The sequence below is a fragment of the Caretta caretta genome, chromosome 3, assembly GCF_965140235.1.
Source record: "Caretta caretta isolate rCarCar2 chromosome 3, rCarCar1.hap1, whole genome shotgun sequence".
Classification (NCBI taxonomy): Eukaryota; Metazoa; Chordata; order Testudines; family Cheloniidae; genus Caretta; species Caretta caretta.
Window position 1 is genome coordinate 4,703,536 of NC_134208.1, and position 23,840 is coordinate 4,727,375.

A 23,840-nucleotide genomic window follows, 5' to 3' on the forward strand; every position below is an offset into this window, starting at 1 on the left:
CAGAGAAACCCAAGATATGAACCTTCTGAACGCTCCCCTTTGGCCTAAACCTCCACGTCTCAGGCTGAGACTGGAAGCGACGTGTCACGAATGTACAGACTCCAAAGTCGTACGCCCATGTGACCCCTACCCACTAAGCTGTAACAGATTTCTAAACTGTATTATACAGCCCAGCCACGAGGAGGCGCTGTGTATGAATGACCTTACTTAAACTAACTTCAGCCGTACCAGGCAGAGCATTAAAGAATCTGATGATGAACACATCTGGTGTGTATAAGCAAGCTCTGTAGCCAATCCTTATCTGGGACAGGAGCATGACATGGAGTCAGGCATAAACTAAGAACAGAAGCAGAAGGAATACAGCAACACAGGCTGCACAATCTCATCAACGTGTCGGACTTCAATGCCCCAGAGAACTTCAGCTTTGACAGACCTTCCCAAGGGACAGACTGGAAACAAGATTTCGCAAGATTTTGCATTGCAAACGAGCTCCACACAGAAACCGGAGAGACAAGGGTATCTTCTCTAATTTATGCTCTGCTCGCTTCCCCATAGCATATCTTTAAATTAGGGCTGTCAAGTGATTAAAAAAATTAATCGCGATTAATCGCACGGTTAAACAATAATAGAATACCATTTATTTAAACATTTTTGGATGTTTTTTACATTTTCAACTATATTGATTTCAGTTACAACACGGAATACAAAGTGTACAGTGCTCACTTTATATTCATTTTTTATTATAAATATTTGTACCGTAAAAAATAAAAAAAAATAGTATTTTTCAATTTACTTAATACAAGTACTGCAGAGCAATCTCTTTATCATGAAAGTTGAACTTAAAATGTAGAATTATGTACAAAAAACTGTATTCAAAAATAAAACAATATAAAACTTTAGAGCTTAAAAGTCCAATCAGTGCTACTTCTTGTTCAGCCAATCGCTCAGACAAACAAGTTTGTTTACATTTTCAGAAGATGCTGCTGCCTGCTTCTTGTTTACAATGTCACCTGAAAGTGAGAACAGGTGTTTGCATGGCACTGTTGTAGCCGGCGTCAGAAGATATTTACACGCCAGATGCACTATCGATTCATATGCCCCTCCGTGCTTCAACCACCATTCCAGAGGACGTGCGTCCATGCTGATGCCGGGTTCTGCTCGAGAATGATCCAAAGCAGTGCAGACCGACACATGTTCATTTTCATTATCTGAGTCAGATGCCACCAGCAGAAGGTTGATTTTCTTTTTTGGTGGTTTGGGTTCTGTAGTTTCTTCATCAGAGTGTTGCTCTTTTAAAACTTCTGAAAGCATGTTCCACACCTCGTCCCTCTAAGATTTTGGAAGGCACTTCAGATTCTTAAATTTTGAGTCGAGGGCTTTAGCTATCTTTAGAAATTTCACATTGGTATCTTCTTTGCATTTTGTCAAATTTGCAGTCAAAGTGTTCTTAAAACGAACAACGTGTGCTGGGTCATCATCCAAGACTGCTATAACATGAAATATATGGCAGAATGCGGGTAAAACAGAGCAGGAGACATACAATTCTCCCCTAAGGAGTTCAGTCACAAATTTAATTAATGCATTATTTTTTTAACAAGTGTCATCAGCACGGAAGCATGCTCATCAGCATGTCATCAGCATGTCCTCTGGAATGATGGCTGAAGCATGAAGAGGCATATTAATCTTTAGCATATCTGGCATGTAAATATCTTGCAACACCAGCCTCAACAGTGACATGCGAACGCCTGTGAGAACTTTACACTTTGCATTCTGGGTTGTGACTGAAATCAATATACTTGAAAATGTAGAAAAACACCCCAAAATATTGAATACATTTCAATTGGTATTCTATTGTTTAACAGTGCAATTTTTTGAGTTAATCATGTGAGTTAACTGCGATTAATCGACAGCCCTACTTTAAATCCCTTTACTGAAAACAGTCACAAAGCGACCATGAAAGGTTTCTGGCTAGGTTTGGTGCATACTCAGAGAAATGGATTTATGGAAGAGTATGTTTTCACTAGAGAATCCAAGAACCAGGGAGGGAAATGTTGAATGTTTTATAAGAGCTCTGCATACATTGACTGAAAACTGATTTTGGGAATGCAAAACATGAAAATATCAGAGACAGGCTGGCTATTGGGTTAGCAGATAGAAACTTTTCACAGCAGCTATAAGTGAAGAGAGATTTAATCCTAGTCAGAGCTATACAGACAGCAAAGCAGTCAGAATCAATTAGTCAAACAACAGCCAGGAGCAACTTGAAAAACTTGGAACTAGCTTAGAAGCTAGAAACAGATACTTGAGTGTTAAAAGTCCTTATTGTAAAACTCCTGAGGCAAGGAGAGAGAACTCCCAGGCTGAGAGGGACAAATTCCAGCTTATATGCCGAAGGAATGGAAAAAGTCATATTCCAATCAATGATGCATGTCCAGCCAGAGGCGCATGGTGTGATACATGCACGAAATATGGACATTCTGCAGCTGTTTGCTGCACCAAAGCAGTCAGGGAGTTGATCCTTTTACAGACACTCAAGACTAGAGCCATTGTTTCTGGGATCTATCACCTGTGATGACATAGAAGATCCTGCCTGGAGAGTGAAACTGAATAGTCATGGCAAGACTACTGACTTTAAAATTGATTCAGGAGCTGACATCACAGTTACCTGAGAATAGGCTTATAATCACCTTCAACCCCTCCCAGAGCTGGAGTCACCTGACACAGCTCTGACTAGCCCTGCAGGGATTCTGAACTGCAAGGGCCAGGTCATCACAGAAACAACTTACAAAGACAAAAGCTTTGCATTCAGGGTTAAAGGACCCTGTGATCAAAGAACGCAGATCAACAGCCTGCTCAGCCACAGCATGGCAGCCAGGATGGGCCTAGTGAGAAAGGCAGAAGAACTCAATGGAGTATTTGATGATCTTGGACTTTTGAGAGGAGGTGGAGTACAAATCAACTTCAAAGACAATGCTGCACTGTACAGCGTACAAACACCCTTACCAGAGAGACCTTGAAAAAGAGGAGTTGCAGATTTATGCGAATTCAGAGGACATCATTACCTGGTTGTAGTGGACTATTTTTCCAGGTATACAGAAATAATGTACTTGAACGATGTAACGTATCACAGTGTTACTGGGAAACTGAAGTGCACTTCTGCTCACTTCAGTATTCCAGGACAATTATGATGGACAATGGACCAGAAGTCACTGCAGCAGAATTTAAGTCATTCTGAATGAAATATGATTTTGATTACTAGCAGCCCACATTACCCACAAGCAAACAGAGAGACTGAGCTGTACAGACAGCCAAGAAAATCCTACAGCGGGAAGATCCATTCCCGTTCTTCTGAGTCACAGATCCACACCAATAGTGGCTACTGGATATAGTCCAGCACAATTCCTGATGGGAAGACAACTCAAAATTACTGTTCCAACTTTTGGAAAAGATTCTCTCTCCAAGTGGGCAGACATGAAAAGAGTTGCCAAATTGGATAAAAAGGCTACAAGAGCTAACGCACACTTTTACTACCTATGTCACTCAAAGAACTGCCAGGTCTAGAACTTGGTGACCGTGTTCATGCCAAACTGGTTGGAGAAAAAGGATGGACAATTCCAGCTGTCATAAAGAGAAAGAATTCAGCACCCGATCATGTGTAACTGAGACCAACAATGGAGAGTTCAGTAGAAACCCTCAACATCTACAGTTTGTTCCACAGAAAGAACAATCAACAGAGCAAACTCTTCCGATAGCAGATGCAGAACAAGAAGACGACTCAAAAATTCCAAATCAACCACGGCAAGTTGTTGTAACTAACGGACAGCCAGATGACCATGTTGTTACATGTTCGGGTTAGGCAATTAGCAAAACAGTACGATGCAGAGACACTTAACAGACCGACCCTTACTGGACTTCAAAGACAGCGTGATAGTGTAAATACCCTATTTCAGCTAACCTCAGCCATACCTGGCAGAGCATTAAAGGACCTTACGATGGACACATCTGGTGCGTATAAGCAAGCTCGTGACCAGTCATTGCCTGTCAAGCTTGGTGAGGTCTGTGCTTCCTATGAAATACAGTGGGCTCGAGACATCTTGAAACCATTCACATGTCTGCTCTGAGGACCCCTGGCGAGCCCGGGGCTCTGGGGAGTGCTGGCTGCTTATGGCCTTGTGTCCTATTGAGAAGAAACTCGTGGCCAGAAAAGAGGATCTTTTCCCCGGAGCCGTTGCATCACATCTGTGACTGTTACTAGGAAGCGACTGAGAACCAAATACCTAAGCAGGCTCGTGCTTTTAACCATCGGCACATTTTCACTACCGTGTAACCATTTTACTCTGGAGATGGCGCGGCTGTGTCTACATTAACGGCACGCCCGCAGGTATTTGGTATGTCCAGCAGCTGGATTCAGCCATAGACACTACAGGCCCCAAAACTCCGGGAGTCACATGATTTCATTGAAAAAGAAAGTTGAATGGAAAGCCAGTTTCTAACCATCGCGGTTGCAAATGTGGCTTGTGCGTCACCAACACAGGGACGCCCGCCTGAGGCTACGTCTACACTCGGAGCTCGGCGGGGCATTCCCCTGCTCGCGTGCCTCTGCTGAGCTAGCGGGAGTATAAATCCCAGTGTAGCCGCGGGAGCACGGGCAGCAGCGGCAGGCCTCAGCCACGTCAATTACGTACCCACCGGTTGCCGGCGGGTTTGTGTGCGGCATGGCTCAGCTGGGCCTCCCCTTCTGGTACCCGTGCTACCACGGCTGCACTGCCGTTTATACGTGTACTAGCTCGATGGGAGCTAGCCTGAGTATGCGAGCCGGGGAATCACTCCCCTCCCTCGTAGGGCAGACATAGCTCCAGTCTGCAGAGATCCCGAAGCAATGGCTCTGAGAGGAGGGGAACTGCCTCATGTGTCTCAGTAGGGTGCTGGCTCCTAAAAGCCAGCGTTCCAGGGCCCCTGCACCAACACCGGTCTGGCAGAAGAAGAGGGCTGCCTGCCTGACTCCACCCTCGACCAGAAACACTCCAGCTGCTGGGAGGAGCTGGTGACACCCCTGCTTCTCTAGGGGCTTAGGGCGGGGGGAGGAAAGAAGCTTTGCTGTTCCCAAAGAGGCCCCTGCCCGCCCAGGACTCCAGAGTGCCATGATCTGGCCTGAACTAGGATATGTATTTCCCAGCGGAGCAGACCCGCTCCAGGGCTCTTAGTGCCCAGCCCATCCCCGCTGAGCTCAGCTTTGCAAACTGAGTTTTGCTTTGAATCCGCAAAGGCCCCATAAATGCACATCTCTGGACAAACTGTGATGGTCAGCAGGGGAGGGGAGCACCGGCCACGGCCGCTTCTCCCATTGGCCAGACAGAGGGGGAGTCTGGAGGCTCCAGACAAGGAGATCCAGGTTGTTCAGATGCGCCAACAGATGCCTTCCCACTTTGAGCCTGGCCACAGCTATGCCCCTTTCCTGCCCCCTGACGGTGCCCCTGACAGGACCTTCCCTGCAGCGCCGAGGAGAGATCTCATACCACTCAGTGAGACGCCAGTCAGGTGTCTCTCCGGTGGCCAGCTCCTCTCTCCCGTGTGGGGGGTTTATTATGGCTCCGTGCCATGTGCAGGGGATGGGGCTTGGCTGGGGATAAGCCTCCTCAAAGCTTGCTCTGTGCTAAAGGCAGAGTGCTCACTGTGCCCTCCCCAGGGCAGGCCAGGGCTGAAGCGGGACAGGCTCTTGGGAAGGGGACATTTCCATTAAGCCTTAGGGCGAGGGCGGGTAACAGAGCGACAGTGAGACAGACGGGAGCATCTGAGAACCCTCTTCCGCTCTGTCTGTGGGCGAGATCCAGGACATCATTCATAGGGTTAAGAAAACCAAACCCAAGACACCAACACCAGCGAGTCCGTTCTGACAAGCTGCCCTGCAACAACAAACCCGCGTGCCCAGCCCAGCCCAAATGAGCAACCCGACAATAACAAACTGTCCTAGGCTCACAAGAGCCCCGGCTCACGAGGGATGGAACACACCATCCAGTGTCTCACCTGCAAGGCCATCTGACACCAGGGTCAGCAGTGTGCGTGGAGCTGTACAAACACCTAGCAAAGCCGGGCGCCTGCACTGAAGAGCTTACGATCTAAAAAGCTCAGAGTCTAAACCCAGACGTGTAGATACCCCATCTCTGCCTCCCTGCTGCAAAGCATCATTATATCATCAGTGCACCTCTACAGGGGCAGGGCAAGGGCAGGAAGAGTCAAGTGGCTAAGGACATCCTTCCTGCAGTAGGTAGCTGGCCTTGGGGCTCTGGACTAGGACATAGGAGCTGTAGGTTCAATTCCTACCTTGGCCAGTCACTTTGTTTCTCTGGACCTTCATTCCCCATCTGTAAAATGAAGCTCAAAATCCTTCCTTTATCTTTCTCAGCTGCTTAGATGGTGAGCTCCTCAGGGCAGGAGCTGCCCCTCGCTATGGGTCTGTCTGCACTGCAGCTCAGGAGCACGTACCTGTGCTAGCTTGAATCTAACGAGTGGGACTGAAAGAGAACCATAGAAATGTTGGTCTTGAAGGAGCCTCAAGGAGTCATCGAGTCCAGCCCCCTGTGCTGAGTCAGGACCAAGTAAACCTAGACCAACCCTGTTCTTAAAACCCTCCAGTGACAACCTCCCTTGGAAGCCTGTTCCAGAGCTTAACTCCCCTGAGAGTTAGAAAGTGTTTCCCAATATTGAACCTAACTCTCCCTTCCTGCTGACTAAGACATTTATTTCTTGTCCTACCTTCAGTGGATGTGCAGAACAATCGATCTCTGTCCTCTTTGTGACAGACTTGATCTAATTTGAAGACTACCAAGGTCCTCCTCCTTCAGTCTTCTTTTCTCAAGACTTAACATAGCAGTGAAGATGCAGCAACACGGGCTTGGTGTGGGCTGTACACGCACACCCGGGCCGCTGGGGGTGTACTTGCAGGGCCAGTCTGCGCTGGGTTTATTTTTAGTCACGCACGCTTGATTGAAGCTAGTATGGGTATAGAAGCCCATACTGCAATTGCCAAGAAGGCCAATGGCATTTTGGGATGTATAAGTAGGGGCATTGCCAGCAGATCGAAGGACGTGATAATTCCCCTCTATTTGACATTGGTGAGGCCTCATCTGGAGTATTGTGTCCAGTTTTGGGCCCCACACTACAAGAAGGATGTGGAAAAACTGGAAATAGTCCAGTGGAGGGCAACAAAAATGACTAGGGGACTGGAGCACATGACTTATGAGGAGAGGCTGAGGGAACTGGGCTTATTTCATCTGCAGAAGAGAAGAGTGAGGGGGGATTTGATAGCAGCCTTCAACTACCTGAAGGGGGGTTCCAAAGAGGATGGAGCTCGGCTGGTCTCAGGGGTGGCAGATGACAGAACGAGGAGTAATGGTCTCAAGTTGCAGTGGGGGAGGTTTAGGTTGGATATTAGGAAAAACTTTTTCACTAGGAGGGTGGTGAAGCACTGGAATGGGTTCCCTAAGGAGGTGGTGGAATCTCCTTCCTTAGAGGTTTTTAAGGTCAAGCTTGACAAAGCCCTGGCTGGGATAATTTAGTTGGGGTCAGTCCTGCTTTGAGCAGGGGCTTGGACTAGATGACCTCCTGAGGTCCCTTCCAACCCTGATATTCTATGATTCTACTGCCTGCAAAATGGTCTGGCCTTGTGTCTTTTGGAACAACTTCCCAGCGCATGGGGGATTATTTGTTCCTTCTGCACCATACCCAATAAACCCCTGAGATTTCCATTCCTTTCGCATGTTTGTTTTTACTGCGTCAATTGCTTCCAACCCCCGCTCCCCTCCCATCCCAGAAAGAAAAACAAGAAAGGAAACGCGAAATAAACCCGAGTGGCTAAGAAAACAAGGGCCTGATTCTCTACAGCTGCACCAAGATATCATCGCCTTCTGGATAATTGGGACCATCTGCTTGGTAAGGAAGTGGAACAGAATTGATGCCCTGGAACAGAAGAGTTCACTCCCACTAGAGGAAGGCTTTCTGCTGCAGAATGTCTCAAAGCCACCGTCGTTATCGTACGCAGGTCGGAGTTTGCTCTTTGATATGGAGGCTGCAGCGCCGCTCGCATGTGAGGAAGGGACACATGATAACAGGGTGAGCCTCTGGCGACAGAGAGGGTTTTTGGGTGTCAGCCCTTCCCACAGCAGCTTCGATTGCTTCTGACTGCAGTGCTCTCAAATGCTGCACATTAACCGGTGCGTTGGACGTAAGACACGGGAGGCGACCGTCCCGCCCTGCTAGGCACTGGTGAGGCCTCTGCTGGAGCACCGTGTCCAGTTCTGGGCACCGCACTTTAAGATGTGGACAAATGGGCGAGAGTCCAGAGGAGAAGAACAAAAATGATCAAAGGTTTAGAAAACCTGACCTCTGAGGAAAGGTTAAAACCACTGGGCCTGTTTAGTCTTGAGAAAAGCCAGCTCAGATGGTGGAGACATGATAACAGTCATTAAATACATAAAAAGGTGGTTACCGAAAGAGCGGTGATTGTTTGCACTCCATGTCCATCAAGGACAGGACAAGCGTGTTGGGAGATGTTAGGGTTAAGTGAAGACCTGGGGAGCTGCTGGTAGGCTGACATGGCATTAGGGAAGAAAGGCACAGACAGGCAGCATTGCTTTGTTTAATAAATAAGTTGCCATATTTTTCCCTTCCCTGTTGTTGAGAATTGATAAGCCTTGCAGCTGCATAAGTAGTTGTCTAAAAAACAACAACCAACTCCTTTGTGTAAAGAGGTGTTATCTCCCCCTCCCTTCTTTCCCAGCTACACAAGCGAGCCCTGGGTCACGGCCCCTCCCTCCCTCCCCTGAGAACCCGCAGATTCAGGGAATTTGTAGCAACAAATGACTGCAAAGAAATGTATTTTCAAGGTAACAATGCCTGTATAACATGCATACTGCTGTGAACGATAGGGGTGGGTCTACTAATCGTATGGGTGTTTCTCTTACTTCGTAAAGGGTTTTGGGGTGTTGTAGTAAATGTAGGTTTCAGAGTAACAGCCGTGTTAGTCTGTATTCGCAAAAAGAAAAGGAGTACTTGTGGCACCTTAGAGACTAACCAATTTATTTGAGCATAAGCTTTCGTGAGTTACAGCTCACTTCAGTAAATGTAGGAATTTAAATACTAACTTAGATAAAGAGAGTGTGCTGTAACTAATCCAGTGCTTCCTCGACAATTGGGTCAAGGGGAACAAGTATCGCAATAAAGAAGCCCGTACTCAAATCCGCCTCTGGGTCAACCTGCTCCTTAATTGCCTTAGTTTGCAGTATGGAAGCTTTAAGCTAGATATTAGGGAAAACTTTCTTATGAGAAGGGGTGTTAAGCTCTGGAACAGGTTACCAAGGGAGGTTATGGGATCTCCCTGGGAGGCTTGTAAGAACAGGTCAGACGAACACTTGCTAGGGATGGTCTAGGTTTACTTAGCCCTGCCTCAGCATGGGGACCTGGGCTAGATGACCTCTCAAGGTCCCTTCCAGCCCTAAGTTGCTAGGATTTTGTGTTGGTCAGCGCTCTGGTTAGCGCTGAGCAGGTTTGAGCCAGGCTAGCACTTGGATGGGAGGCTCAAGGTGTCAGGACCCTGGGCAAAGATAGGCAAGACTAGTGCCAGGAGCTTGGGATAGCCGAACTGAGCCAGTGGTCGGAGCCAGTGTCAAAGTCAGGAGTTAGGCCAAAAGTCTGACCCAGAGGCAGAGTCAGGCATTCGGCTGAGGGTCAATACCAGGTACCAGGGTCCATGATGGCATTCCAGGGATCAATCAGGAGCCAGAGCTGGGAGCGCGGGGAAAAAAGAGCTGGAGATCCACATTCTTGCCTGGACACTTCCTGATATGCCCACCCCATGGTTTTACATAGGATCCAGGAGCCAATCAGGGATCGCTAGGACCACTGTCAGTCATAGCTATAGGATGCTGTGGTCCAGAGACCTAGGCCAGCTCCCTTCTCTGAGCTCCCCTCACTGTCTCTCTTCCCCAGGGAGCCTGGCTAGGGTTGGCAACTTTCTAACCGCACTCTTGCTGCCATGGTCCCTGCCCCTTCCCTGAGGACCCGCCCCCACTCACTCCGTCCCCCCTCCCTTCTTCGCTCACTCTCCCGCACCCTCACTCGCTTTCTTCAGGCTGGGACAGGGGGTTGGGGTGCGGGAAAGGGTGAGGGCTCCCGCAGGGGGTGCGGGCTCCAGAGTGGGCCAGGGATGAGGGGTTGGAGGTGCAGGAGGGGGCTCCAGGCTGGGGCCGAGGGGCTCGGAGTGCGGGAGGGGACTCAGGGCTGGGGCAGGGAGTTGGGGTGTGGGAGCGGGTTGAGGTGTGGGCTCCGGGCGGGCGGCGCTTACCTCAGATGGCTCCTGGTTGGCAGCGTAGCTGGCTCCGCACGGTTCCTGGAAGCGACCAGCATGTCTCTCTGGCTCCTAGGCAGAGGGGCCAGGGGGCTCTGCGCGCTGCCCGTGCCCACAGGTGCCGCCCCCTCAGCTCCCATTGGCTGCATTTCCTGGCCAATGGGATCTGCAGAGCTGGCGCTTGGGGTGGGGCAGTGCACAGAGCCCCTGTGGCCGCCCCTGCACCTAGGAGACAGACATGCCAGCTGCTTCCGAGAGCCGCGCAGAGCCAGGGAGCCTGTCTTAGCCCTGCTGCGCTGCCAACTGGAATTTTAATGGCACGGTCAGCTGTGCTCACTGGAGCCACCAGGGTCCCTTTTCCACCAGCGTTCTGGTGGAAAACCGGATGCCTGGCAGCCCTAAGCCGGGCAGGTCTCTTGGGGCTCACCCAGGGCTTGCCCCCGCGCCGAGGCCTGCTCTACCCTGGGGGTTCCTCCCAGCCTCAGCCGCTGTAGGGCTTCTCTAGGGAGAACTCCTTTTCTTCTCAGCAGCTCCCTCCTTCCCACTGGTGCGAGCAGCCTCCTCCCAGCTCAGCTGCTCCATTACTAATTAGCTCCAGAGGCCGCACCTGGAGCCCCGGATGGTTCCCAGGTGTGGCCCACCTGGTCATTTTGGGCCAGTTCAGCCCTGCTCCTCCCTGGCGGCGCCCCTCGCCATCGACCCCCTTCCCTCTATGCCTCAGGCTTTCTGCTCCCCATTGCTCGGCCACATCCTGCGGCCGCTTTACCCCGGCCCTGTAACCTCCTTTCATGGCCTGGCTCAGAGGCGCCGACTTACATTTTTCCAGGTGCGTGCTCCAATCCCGCTCCGCCCCGAGGCCACGCCCCAACTCCGCCCCTTCCCCGAGGCCCCGCCCTGCCACGCCCCTTCTGCCAAGGCCACGCCCCTGCTCTGCCCCTCCCCCCCCGAGGCCCTGCCCTCGCTCCACCTCTTCCCGCCTCTGCTTTGGCCCTCCCCCCGCCCACCGCTCGCTACTCGCTGCGCTCCCCCCGAGTGCCTCCTGCCAGCCGCCAAACAGCCGATAGGCGGCCCCCGCTGAACAGCTGTGGCTGGTGTGTGCTGAGCACCCCCTATTTGTTTTTCCTGAGGGTGCTTCAGCCTCAGAGCACCCACAGAGTTGGTGCCTATGGCCTGGCTCCTTTGTTTTTGATGCACTAACTGCTTCCTGCCTGTTGAGCCGTCTGTCCTCCGGGCGGTCCTGCGGCCCCAGTCAGCCCCTATTTCCCAGCCTTTCACTCCTTCCGTCCCTGCAGAAGCATACGCAGGGCATGAGAGCGTGTCACTCCCTGGGCCCTGTTTACTCCTCCAGGATCTCTGCCCCATAGATAATGTCACGGCTTACCCTCCTGTCCCTCTCCCACGCCCGGAATAAAAACCGCTTCAGGGAACTGGTTACTCTCTGGGATTTCTCATTTCCCAGAAGAGGACTCTCTGGCTGGTCCCTCCTCCAGGCCAGCCTCTGCACGGCAGGGATTCTTGGAAAAGCCATTCAAAGGCATGAGGAGGCTATTTGAGAGTTTAGCCTGCTCCAGCTTGCAGGGGAGGGATCATGCATTCCTGGAAGTAGTGATTTCATGCTTCTAGAGAAGGCTTTATTCCCTGCCAGTGCCCCAGCTCACACCCTGTCCACTCAGAGGGCCCATTCATGCCAGGTCTGAGCACTTCCTGAGGAGTTAAAAAAAAAATAGAGAGAACAATTTCTCGCTCTGCTTCCCTTCCCAGCGGCAGGAAAAAGAACTCTGGTTTATGACAGAGGCGTCTGTCGTTCGTGTGTGTCTGCACAAAGCACGTACAGTGGGAAAACTAAGTCAAAGGGATGAGTCTTACATTTCGTGGGTCGAGTTGTCTCTTGTGGCAGTGAGTTCCACAGTCTAGGTCCAGCCCCTGGGAAAGCTCTCGGCTGTTTCCTGGCTCTGATGGAGCACATCTGTCATGGGAGGCAGGTTCCACAGGTGGAAGAATCCAGAGTCTGTATCTGCATCCTGGTGTTTTTCAGGGGCTGGGTTTTGTGAGCCTGTCAAGCCCCTCCCGCCAGCTCCCCTTCCCTATCGCTTCCTCCATCCTCAGGGCCCTCTGGTTATGGCTGCAACCCTCCGGGTGAAAGAAGGCTGGATGCAGCCTCTCCTGGATTGGCCCCACCACCTGCTACTGATCTGGGGAAAGAAACAGAACCCCGCCTCCTCCCACATGCTATTACAACTTACTAATTGGTAGCCCACCAGGCCACTGGCTTCTGCCACTGCTGCATCCCAGCCTATGTTGAATACATCACAGCTAGCTAAGGCAAAGACCTAGCAGCTTTATGCAGTACATCCAGCTGGGCTGGAGAGCTGTGTACGCGTGGCTAAACACTCCCCATAACATCTGGTCCCAGCTCCCACTGGGTATTCACGCAAAACCTGGGATGGCTCAGCTGGGATCTGTGGTTGTTCCAGAGTCCCAGCCCAGACTATAAAGGGGACCCATCCAGGACATGTCACCACCTGATTGCGTTAGTCTTAGGTCAGCCCCAAAGCCCCATCCCTATGCTACGCTGTCCTTGTGAAAGAACACCCTAGTACTAGTGCATGGAAGGGATGTCTGGTGTTCATTACTGCCGGAGCCTGAAGACAGGCTGCTCTGGAAGGGTTGTGCCCGGGAAGGAACAAGGTCACAACTCTGGCACTGTACAGCCAGTTTAGAGGCAACAAGCTTAATTTGCCAGTAAAAATAAATAAATGTGCACGGCCAAATGAATTCACAGATTTGAACTTGATCCACTGACCCTGTTTATTTCCAGGGAAGAACCGGGAGGCAGAAAGCCAGACTCAGCTGCAGGTATTAACGTCCTGATCCTGATTAGCCTTGATGAAGCCAACCCTCTACTGCCAAGAGCCTTTGCTGCAGCAGAATCAGTCCTGACATGTTTTGTTTAACAGCGCTGGAAGATTTTGCTTTGGATATTCCAATAGTCTTAATAGGAGATGCTGGGCAGTGGAATAAGGGCTATGCTGGAATTGCTGCACCATCGGTACACAAGTGTGTATGGTGATAAATATGTCTACCTCCCACCTCAGTCTCCAGGCATGCAGAATTCTTCTCCTCCATGTTGGAAGACTCAGCAGTGCGTACCAGCACTCCGAATTAGGTCTTCCAAGGTGCATTACCGTGGCATTTGTCAGTACTGAATTTCAGCTGGCATGGAGCCTGGTCTCCATGTAAAAACTAGATCAACCTAGCTACATCACTCGGGACTGTGAAAAATGTCACGCTTGTGCAGTGTAGTTAGGGAGACAGTCCCCAGTGTAGACCCAGTGAGGTGTCCTACCTACCGCCTCTCGGAGAGATGGATTACCCATAGCAATGGAAAAGCCCCTTCCGTCGATGTAGGAAGCATCCACTCTCCGGCACCATGGCGGCACAGCTGTAGCTGGGTCGTTGTAGGGTAGACGTGGCCTCATAGTCTTGTAGACTCAATGAGTCTAACCCAGTTCATTGTGTGTCATCTGCAGATCTTGCCACTTTATCCTCCCCTTTTCCCAGATTACCAGTGAACAACACTGGTCCTCATACAGAACCTTGTGGTAACCTCTGGCCATGATGACTATGGATCATTTGCTCCCACTTTTTGCTCTCCGTCTCAGTTTCTTCCTGATCCGTGGCAGTAGAATCATAGAATCATAGAAGATCAGGGTTGGAAGAGACCTCAGGAGGTCACCTAGTCCAACCCCCTGCTCAAAGCAGGACCGATCCCCGACTAAATCTTTGCCTCTCACCTCATGGCTACTTAGCTTCCTTAACAGCCCGAAGAGGCTTCGACTCCACAGTGGCAAAGGGCTACACCGCAGACTCCGCCCCTGGTACCACCAGAGGAGCTGCGTCAGTGGAGAATCACAGGTCCAGGTTGTTTTAGGGCTTGTCCACACGAACCATTAGACCGAAGCATGCTGGGGCGTGACTCAATCCAGCACGAGCCTGCTGCGGACTAAACTGTCCATGTGTGCCCTGCTGACACGCGTGAACCATTCGTTAATGTGATCTGAGCTCATCCTGCTTCGAAGTGCTCTGACAAACGGTTAACACTAGTTACAGGCTAGATTCACACCCCAGCTTGCCACAGCCTAATTGTTTACGTAGGCAAGCCCTTAGCGCACAGAAGGTTCAAGAGAACTGCTCTGAAGAATAACCTTTGCCTTAAAACCTCTCTGATCACGCAGCTTGATGTCACAGGCTAGCCAAGAGCCCTGGCACCATGAAGTTGTGTCTCAGCCACACCCAAGCCTGGGGAGCATTTCACAGGTGTAGACACAGTCTCCTCAGAGCGGAGGAGGCAGGGCTGGAGTGGACACTAAGCTGGAGGGATACTGAAGGAGAACACTGAAGAAGTCCAGCAGAGAGGGATAAACACAGGCCGCGTATAAATGTCAGTGTTACACACAGGGCAGCTCCAGACAGAGTGGCAGAATATTGTTAAGGAGGAGTCAATCATGTTATGACTAGAAGATCTACAGCTACAAGGGACACAAAGACATGCAAGTGGGACTCCCGTCTAATTCTTCAGGGCACAGTCTAGTCACTTACATGTTGGGGGAGAATAAAGAAGCAATTCCTCACCCCCTCTACCCATTGCAGTATCTACAATAGACCAACAGAAGGGCCTATAGAACCTCCTTGGGAGAAGCTCAACAGGGATTACCGCTCAGGATAGCAGCTGCTTACCTGTTTCGCCACCTCTGTCTCCCTTCTCTCCTTTCTGGCCTCGATCACCTGAGAAATGAGAGAAAGATCATATCAGGTGGTGATGGACTAAATGCATCACAGTGCAAGAAAGTGGATAAGCTTCAGATCTGCTAAAATATCTCTGGCTCAGGAACCAAATGGAGATAAAGCCAGAAAACTCTGGGGGAAGAGAACATTCAGGACATGTTAATTTCACGAGCCATTTCCTGTTTGGCAACCAGTGCTTTATTTCTTTCATTTCTCACTCACATTTATATGGAGAAGAACAATATCTGAGGATACAAATGACAGCATAAGATATGAGGAGGTCCGAAACCTAATGCCAGCTGAGCTGAGGAAGAGACTTCTCCCTGGGACACGGTATTACACAGTTAAATGTCAGAGCAGCATCTCTTCCTCTGGAGCACACAGTCTGAGCCACTCTTGAAACAGGGTCCTGGAGTAGAAATGCAGCCCCTGCACTGCCCAACAGTTCTGGGAGGGGAAATTTTGCCCTAGGACACTGAGGCAAACCCAGATTCTTACAAAATATGCTGTGGGCTTGTTAGGGCAAAACGTTGATAAAGGGTGAAATTCACCCTGATGCAGCCTGAGCCCTGGGCATCACTTGATTGTCACTAACCTCCCCTCGGAGTTTAAATCCCATCACTGGCAGACAGTGTTGTGCTAGTCGTTGGCAAGGGCGTGGGTTTTGCCCAAGGTCTGCCTGCAATCTTAGAATGATAGAATCATAGAATATCAGGGTTGGAAGGGACTCAGGAGGTCATCTAGTCCAACCCCCTGCTCAAAGCAGGACCGATCCCCAATTAAATCATCCCAGCCAGGGCTTTGTCAAGCCTGACCTTAAAAACTTCTAAGGAAGGAGATTCCACCACCTCCCTAGGTAACAGATTCCAGTGTTTCACCACCCTCCTAGTGAAAAAGTTTTTCCTAATATCCAACCTAAATCTCCCCCACTGCAACTTGAGACCATTACTCCTTGTTCTGTCATCTGCTACCACTGAGAACAGTCTAGAGCTATCCTCTTTGGAACCCCCTTTCAGGTAGTTGAAAGCAGCTATCAAATCCCCCCTCATTCTTCTCTTCCGTAGACTAAACATAAACATAAACTAAAACTAAAACTAAACATAAACTAAACTAAACATCCCCAGTTCCCTCAGCCTTTCCTCATAACTCATGTGTTCCAGTCCCCTAATCATTTTTGTTGCCCTTCACTGGACTCTCTCCAATTTCTACACATCCTTCTTGTAGTGTGGAGCCCAAAACTGGACACAGTACTCCAGATGAGGCCTCACCAGTGTCGAATAGAGGGGAACGATCACGCCCCTCGATCTGCTGGCAATGCCCCTACTTATACATCCCAAAATGCCATTGGCCTTCTTGGCAACAAGGGCACACTGTTGACTCATATCCAGCTTCTTGTCCACTGTAACCCCTAGGTCCTTTTCCGCAGAACTGCTGCCGAGCCATTCGGTCCCTAGTCTGTAGCGGTGCATTGGATTCTTCTATCCTAAGTGCAGGACTCTTAGCAAGAACCTGTTGTCCCGCTCAGAGGAACAGGGCTGGTGTACCACCGCGTGATGGAGAATGTGGGGTTTGGATCTTAGCTGCAGATGTGGGATATGTATGCTGCAGATGTTCATTTTATCTGTGCGTACGCTCCCCTACCATACCCAGTAGTTAGGCGAGACAAGTTGGGAAGTGGGTGATGAGAGAGGTTAATCTGGGCAGTGGGGAAGTTTATGGACATTTTTGGGATAGAAGGAACAAAAACCAAGATGAGATGAGCTGGGAAAATCTGAATTTTGCTGCTGACTCTGAAAGTGCTGGCAAGGATTTCAGTTCCTCCTTCCCACCCTGAACCAAGCTGATCTACTAAGCTGGGTTTCCAGACTGACTGACTGACTAAGAAATATCTGCCCTCCCCTGATCTAAGGGTCATGCTTACTGTTGGTTGGAAAATTGATTAGTCCAGCCAGAAAGCCCGGCCCACAGAGTGAGACAGGTACCCAGAAGTCACCTACAACAGGACAGGCCCAACCAAGAAAATAACAGAACACCACTGGCCATCACGTACAGCCCCCAGCTAAACCCTCTCCAGCGCATCATCAATGATCTACAACCTATTCTGAAGGACGACCCATCACTCTCACAGGCCTTGGGAGACAGGCCAGTCCTCGCTTACAGACAGCCCCCAAACCTGAAGCAAATATTCACCAGCAACTACACCCCACACAACAGAAACACTAACCCAGGAACCAATCCCTGTAGCAAACCTCGTTGCCTATTCTGTCCCCATATCTACTCTAGCGACACCATCAGACGATTCAACCACACCAGCCACACCATCAGAGGCTCATTCACCTGCACGTCTGCTAATGTGACATACGCTATCATGTGCCAGCAATGCCCCTCTGCCATGTACATTGGCCAAACTGGACAGTCTCTATGTAAAAGAATAAATGGACATAAATCAGACATCAGGAACGGTAACATACAAAAGCCAGCAGGAGAACACTTCAGTCTCCCTGAACACTCAGTAACAGATTTAAAAGTAGCCATCCTTCAACACAAAAACTTCAAAAACAGACTCCAAAGAGAAACTGCAGAGCTACAATTCTACAATGTAGAAAGAATAGTAAATATGGCAGGCGACCAGCTTGGCTTAACAGTGAAATCCTTGCTGATCTTGAACACAAAAAAGAGGCTTACAAGAAGTGGAAGATTGGACAAATGACCAGGGATAAGTATATAAATATTGCTCAGGCATGTAGGAATGGAATCAGGAAGGCTAAATCACACCTGGAGTTGCAGCTAGCGAGGGATGTTAAGAGTAACAAGAAGGGTTTCTTCAGGTATGTTGGCAATAAGAAGAAAGCCAAGGAAAGTGTGGGCCCCTTACTAAATGAGGGAGGCAACCTAGTGACAGAGGATGTGAAAAAAGCTAATGTACTCAATGCTTTTTTTGCCTCTGTCTTCACGAACAAGGTCAGCTCCCAGACTACCGCACTGGGCAGCACAGCATGGGGAGGAGGTGGCCAGCCCTCTGTGAAGGAAGAAGTGGTTCAGGACTATTTAAAAAAACTGGACGTACACAAGTCCATGGGGCCGGATGCGTTGCATCCGAGAGTGCTAAAGGAATTGGCGGATGTGATTGCAGAGCCATTGGCCATTATCTTTGAAAACTCATGGCGATCAGGGGAAGTCCCAGAAGATTGGAAAAAGGCTCACGTAGTGCCCATCTTTAAAAAAGGGAAGAAGGATGATCCTGGGAACTACAGGCCAGTCAGCCTCACCTCAGTCCCCGGAAAAATCATTGAGCAGGTCCTCAAGGAATCAATTCTGAAGCACTTAGACGACAGGAAAGTGATCAGGAAGAGTCAGCATGGATTCACCAAGGGCAAGTCATGCCTGACTAATCTAATTGCCTTCTATGATGAGATAACTGGTTCTGTGGATGAAGGGAAAGCAGTGGACGTGTTATTCCTCGACTTTAGCAAAGCTTTTGACATGGTCTCCCACAGTATTTTTGTCAGCAAATTAAAGAAGTATGGGCTGAATGGATGCACTACAAGGTGGGTAGAACGTTGGCTAGATTGTCGGGCTCAACGGGTAGTGATCAATGCCTCCATGTCTAGTTGGCAGCCGGTATCTAGCGGAGTGCCCCAAGGGTTGGTCCTGGGGCCGGTTTTGTTCAATATCTTCATTAATGATCTGGAGGATGGTGTGGATTGCACCCTCAGCAAGTTTGTGGATGACACTAAACTGGGAGGAGTGGTAGATACACTGGAGGGTAGGGATAGGATACAGAGGGACCTAGACAAATTGGAGGATTGGGCCAGAAGAAATCTGATGAGGTTCAACAAGGACAAGTGCAGAGTCCTGCACTTAGGATGGAAGAATCCAATGCACCGCTACAGACTAGGGACCGAATGGCTCGGCAGCAGTTCTGGAGAGAAGGACCTAGGGGTGACAGTGGACGAGAAGCTGGATATGAGTCAACAGTGTGCCCTTGTTGCCAAGAAGGCCAATGGCATTTTGGGGTGTATAAGTAGGGGCATTGCCAGCAGATCAAGGGATGTGATCGTTCCCCTCTATTCGACATAGGTGAGGCCTCATCTGGAGTACCGTGTCCAGTTTTGGGCCCCACACTACAAGAAGGATGTGGAAAAATTGGAAAGAGTCCAGCGGAGGGCAACAAAAATGATTAGGGAACTGGAACACATGAGTTATGAGGAGAGGCTGAGGGAACTGGGATTGTTTAGTCTACGGAAGAGAAGAATGAGGGGGGATTTGATAGCTGCTTTTAACTACCTGAAAGGTGGATCCAAAGAGGATGGATCTAGACTATTCTCAGTGATAGCAGATGACAGGACAGGAGTAATGGTCTCAAGTTGCAGTGCAGGAGGTTTAGGTTGGATATTAGGAAAAATTTTTTCACTAGGAGGGTGGTGAAACACTGGAATGCGTTACCTAGGGAGGTGGTGGAATCCCCTTCCTTAGAAGTTTTTAAGATCAGGCTGGACAAAGCCCTGGCAGGGATGATTTAGTTGGGATTGGTCCTGCTCTGGGCAGGGGGTTGGACTAGATGGCCTCCAGAGGTCCCTTCCAACTCTGTTATTCTATGATTCTATGATTCTATGAATTCATTTGCAAATTTAACACCATTAATTTGGGCTTGAATAGGGACTGGGAGTGGCTGGGTCACTCCAAAAGCATCTTTCCCTCTCTTGGTATTGACACCTCCTCCTCAATTAGTGGGAGTGGACCACGTCCACCCTAATTGAATTGGCCCTGTCATCACTGGTTCTCTACTGGTGAGGTAAATCCCTTCTCTTCATGTGCCAGTATATTTATGCCTGTATTTGTAATTTGCACTCCATGCATCTGACGAAGTGGGTTTTTTACCCACGAAACCTTATGCCCAAATAAATCGGTTAGTCTTTAAGGTGCCACCAGACTCCTCGTTGTTTTTGACAGAAGAGAGAGTGAGCATAAGGTATCTGAACTACAACTCCCATGAGGTGCAGCAGCATGATTTTGAATTGAAATTTTCCGGTTTTGGCCAAAAACATTTCAGGTTTTGGGGCATTTGCCTTTTTGACCAAATATCGAGATGTTCCATGGAGATCAGGCGCTTCTCACGAAAAACGTGGGTTAATCAAACCCCATTTTCCTGTAAAAAAACAAAAGAAGGTGTTTTGGTGGAAAATTTTTGACCAGCCCTAGTCATGATCCTGGTGAATTAAGGCCTCTACTCTGTAACCAGGCTGGCTTTAAACATGGTGCTGTGTCCTGACACAACCTGGTTGAGATATGGTTAGTAACCGTGATAATGAACAGTGTGTCATCTCTGTTAGTGGTTTGGATTGCATGTGGCAGCCCTCCAGCAATCATGTCCTCACACTGCTATTTTGCTGAACTGTGCTTGTGTGAATGGCCTGGCTGTTTTTTCTTCCCTCTATGCATTAGGACATCCCTCTCTAGGCATGTCCCCCAGGCCCCTCCTGAGGCAGTATGGGATAGCTGCCCAGAGTTTTCCCAGCATGCTCTGAAACAAACATGGTTAGAAGGCGTGGTGAAGGAATGATGCCAGGTGCACACAACCGATGTGCGGTGCCGTAATCGGGTCAGACAAGAGTGTCACAGCACTGGTTACACAAACACAGCTGTTACTAATGGTGTGCATAGCATCCCGCTGAAGCATCTGGTGTTGGCTACTATCAGAGGCATGAGAGAGGCCTGGATGGAGCGTGGTGGTGGTACCCATCTTCCTATACATTCCCATCCGTTCTATGTACTGCGCTCAAACCTACCAGCTATGCTGCATCATACGCAATGTATGGCCATTCCAGAACTGGCATGGAACATGGGCTGCTCCTTCATGGGCTGCTGCTGTTGCCTATGGACTGCGTCCTGAGTGGAACTTGCAGGACAAAACCCTGGCATATCCGAGATGCATTTAAAATGCACTCGTTTATTGCTCTAGGTGCATGCACATGATACCCAGAGACTGGATCGCAGTCCCCTATTAAAACCCTTTGCTTCTCCTCCCTCCCGCACCTGTTGGCAGGTCACCGGAAGGGAAGCAACAAGAGGAACGAAAGGGCACCACCCTGATTGCTGGTCCTCTCCGCGAATCATCCGCAAGCTGCCCCCGGGCCCGAGCCCTTCAACGAGCAATATCCAGGCCCGGCTTTGACACGTCCTTCTATTTGGTCTCTGCGTGGTAACAACACACACGAGTTGCAAAGAAAAAAAAGATCCAGGAAATTCTTGCCCTTTAGCTTGGAGGCTCTGGGAAGACGATTGCTCCCAGGGCCTGCCTCAGCTGTGTCCAATGGAAGAAACCTGCCTGGAGCCCGCTCTGCTGATGAAAAGCAGATGAGTGCAGAACAGAGAACAGCAGGACGAAGGACGCGGCCGAGATGGAGCAGCTGGAGAGGGGACCATGAAAGAGATCTATGTCCAGTGTCCCATGGATGCAGCGGCTGGTGCTCCTGTTCCACACCACACTAGGAGACGAGGTAGGAAGTGGCCAGGGGGGCTGACCATTGGGCTGGGTGCTGTCAGCATGTTGCAGTCAGATCCCTGCTGACCCAGTGGCAGAACCATCCGCCACTGTTAGGGCCCTGGGCTGGGACTCAGTGGAGTAGGGTGGGCCTGGGTCCTCCTATCCCTGCTGCCATCCCCACCCCGGCGGTGGCAGCCTCCCCATCCTAGGCCAAGAGGCCTGCGTTCATTTGCCATCTATCTGAGCCAAAACGCCAGGCGATAGACTGTCTACTGCTCTGCCCCACATAAAGGGTCAGGGAGCCCCTGATCCTTAGTCTACTTGTAGCTCCACCTTGCTTGAGGGCTGAGCTTCCTAGACTGTTTGTAGATTTGTCCTACCAGAAGGCTCAGCACGTCCATACTGACTCTGGCTAGTACACCACACAGCCCTGAGGGAAAGGCAGCCATATTGACTTTGGCCCCGAGACCGTAAGACCCCGAGGCTAAGGGTGATTGAATGGACTTAACTGCGGGGCTGTAACGACCCCGACCCCATCCCAAAACAGGGACAGGGCACACTTGCCTCGTGACATGCTGGGACTGTGTGTGCTGGGGGTGTTGCCACACCCCTTGGCTTGAAGTAGTAACAACAAACACCAGATACATGGTTTCCATCATCAGCACTCCCACTATGAAAATTGCTCCAGCAGCCCTGCATGAAAGGTGGTAGGATGTGTTCTGGGGATTCACCCCAGGGTCCAGAGAGGGGTGGCAGGGCTGGAATTTGGGGGAGACGCATAGTGTTGCCTTGCTGCTGAGTGGTAGCAGATGTCGGGGCCTTGCAGGCTGGCCTCCCACTGCAGCAGACATCAGTGACGTGGAGTTTGGGCATATTGCTTGTGCAGCTTGTTTCTTTACACCGCACCAGTCCTGGAACAGAGGTGGTCACAAATGACATGTAGACAAGCCCCTCTTCCAGGACTCTCAGCCCACATCAGTGCCCCGTTCCCAGGGAGCAACTCTGCCCTAAGAATTGATCCTAGTGTGAGAGATTAAGGCAGGGCACCAATGCTGCCCAGTGTGTCTAACTTGCTGCTGGTTGCAAACCGCAACACTTCTATTCATAGACGTGCACTACAATGCTAACAACAACACCGCATTTCTTCAAAGACCGACCATAACATGCACACTAAGAACAACAACATGCCAGACTCTGTGTAACAGTGCCACTTGGTGGCTCCTGCCAGACCAATGTCACATTTCTGTTTTCTGAAATTGCAAAGTCAAAAAATCAGAACTAGCTCTAGTAACAGCTGCCAAACTCCTGCATTGGTTCGAGTTCCCATCCAATTCCTCCATGTGGTACTTCCCATATAGACAAACTGACCTCTGTGCAGGCTTTGGATAGGGTGAGGGTGTTTTTTTCATGAGACCTTAAAACCAAGGTCTGATCTATTCTACCAGTGGTGCTACTAATGAGAAGGGATTTGTCCCAGTGACCACAGCGAAAATCTCCCCTCCCCAATGCCGCAATGCAGTGTGGAGAGTCCTGGCTGGGTGCAGCACTCCACCCCAGACGTGGCTGCATTTCAGCAGTGACATGACTATGCTCACTATACACAGACAAAAAGCACTGTGTCAATGAAAGGTTACTAGTACAGAAAACCAGCCCTTCACCGAAAGCATGGAACTGGGCTATTGCCTCACCAGGTGTCTGCTTCCTCTAAGTTACAGCCATGACTATCAATCACAGAAATTCAGCAATTACCGCCAGCGTATTTGGCCATTTATTGGAGATGGGCCTGGACCAGTCCCCCAGATCTGAACACCCCTGAACTTGGGGAGTTTTGAAACCCAGGTTTGGAAGCTGAGGCCTAGCCCATCTCCCCCTGAGCCTGAACCACTTGGAGGGGCCATTTGTAGACGACAGTCTGAAAAAGGGCAAGTGGGAAGGGATCCCATGTGCGAGAACATGGGCGGTAACACTGGGTGGTTCCCTCATGGATACAGCAGGGAGGGAAATTCTAAAAGTTTAAACCCTAGAGGGCGGGGTATTCTCGGTCACGCATCCTCCATCCCCTCCTGCGCATGGATCAGTGACCCCTCCAGGGGACTAGCTTACACATTCGATGGTAGAGAAAGTCTGTCGTTTCTAACCCACTGAGGGAAGCACATCAAAGACGGCAACATTCACCGAAAGTCCAGGGGCCTCTTATAGTGGCCAGATCAGATCAATTGATTAGTC

General features: G+C 50.0%; 1 protein-coding gene across 2 annotated transcripts in view; it reads right to left on the minus strand.

Moving 5' to 3' along the window:
- SCARA5 (scavenger receptor class A member 5) overlaps window positions 1-23,840 on the minus strand; it is a 137,392-nt gene that overhangs the window by 14,481 nt on the left and 99,071 nt on the right. For both annotated transcript variants that reach the window (XM_075126293.1, XM_075126292.1), the window contains one exon: window positions 15,080-15,127. In XM_075126293.1, the coding sequence (XP_074982394.1) occupies window positions 15,080-15,127 (48 nt within the window). The remainder of the gene's footprint in view (window positions 1-15,079; window positions 15,128-23,840) is intronic.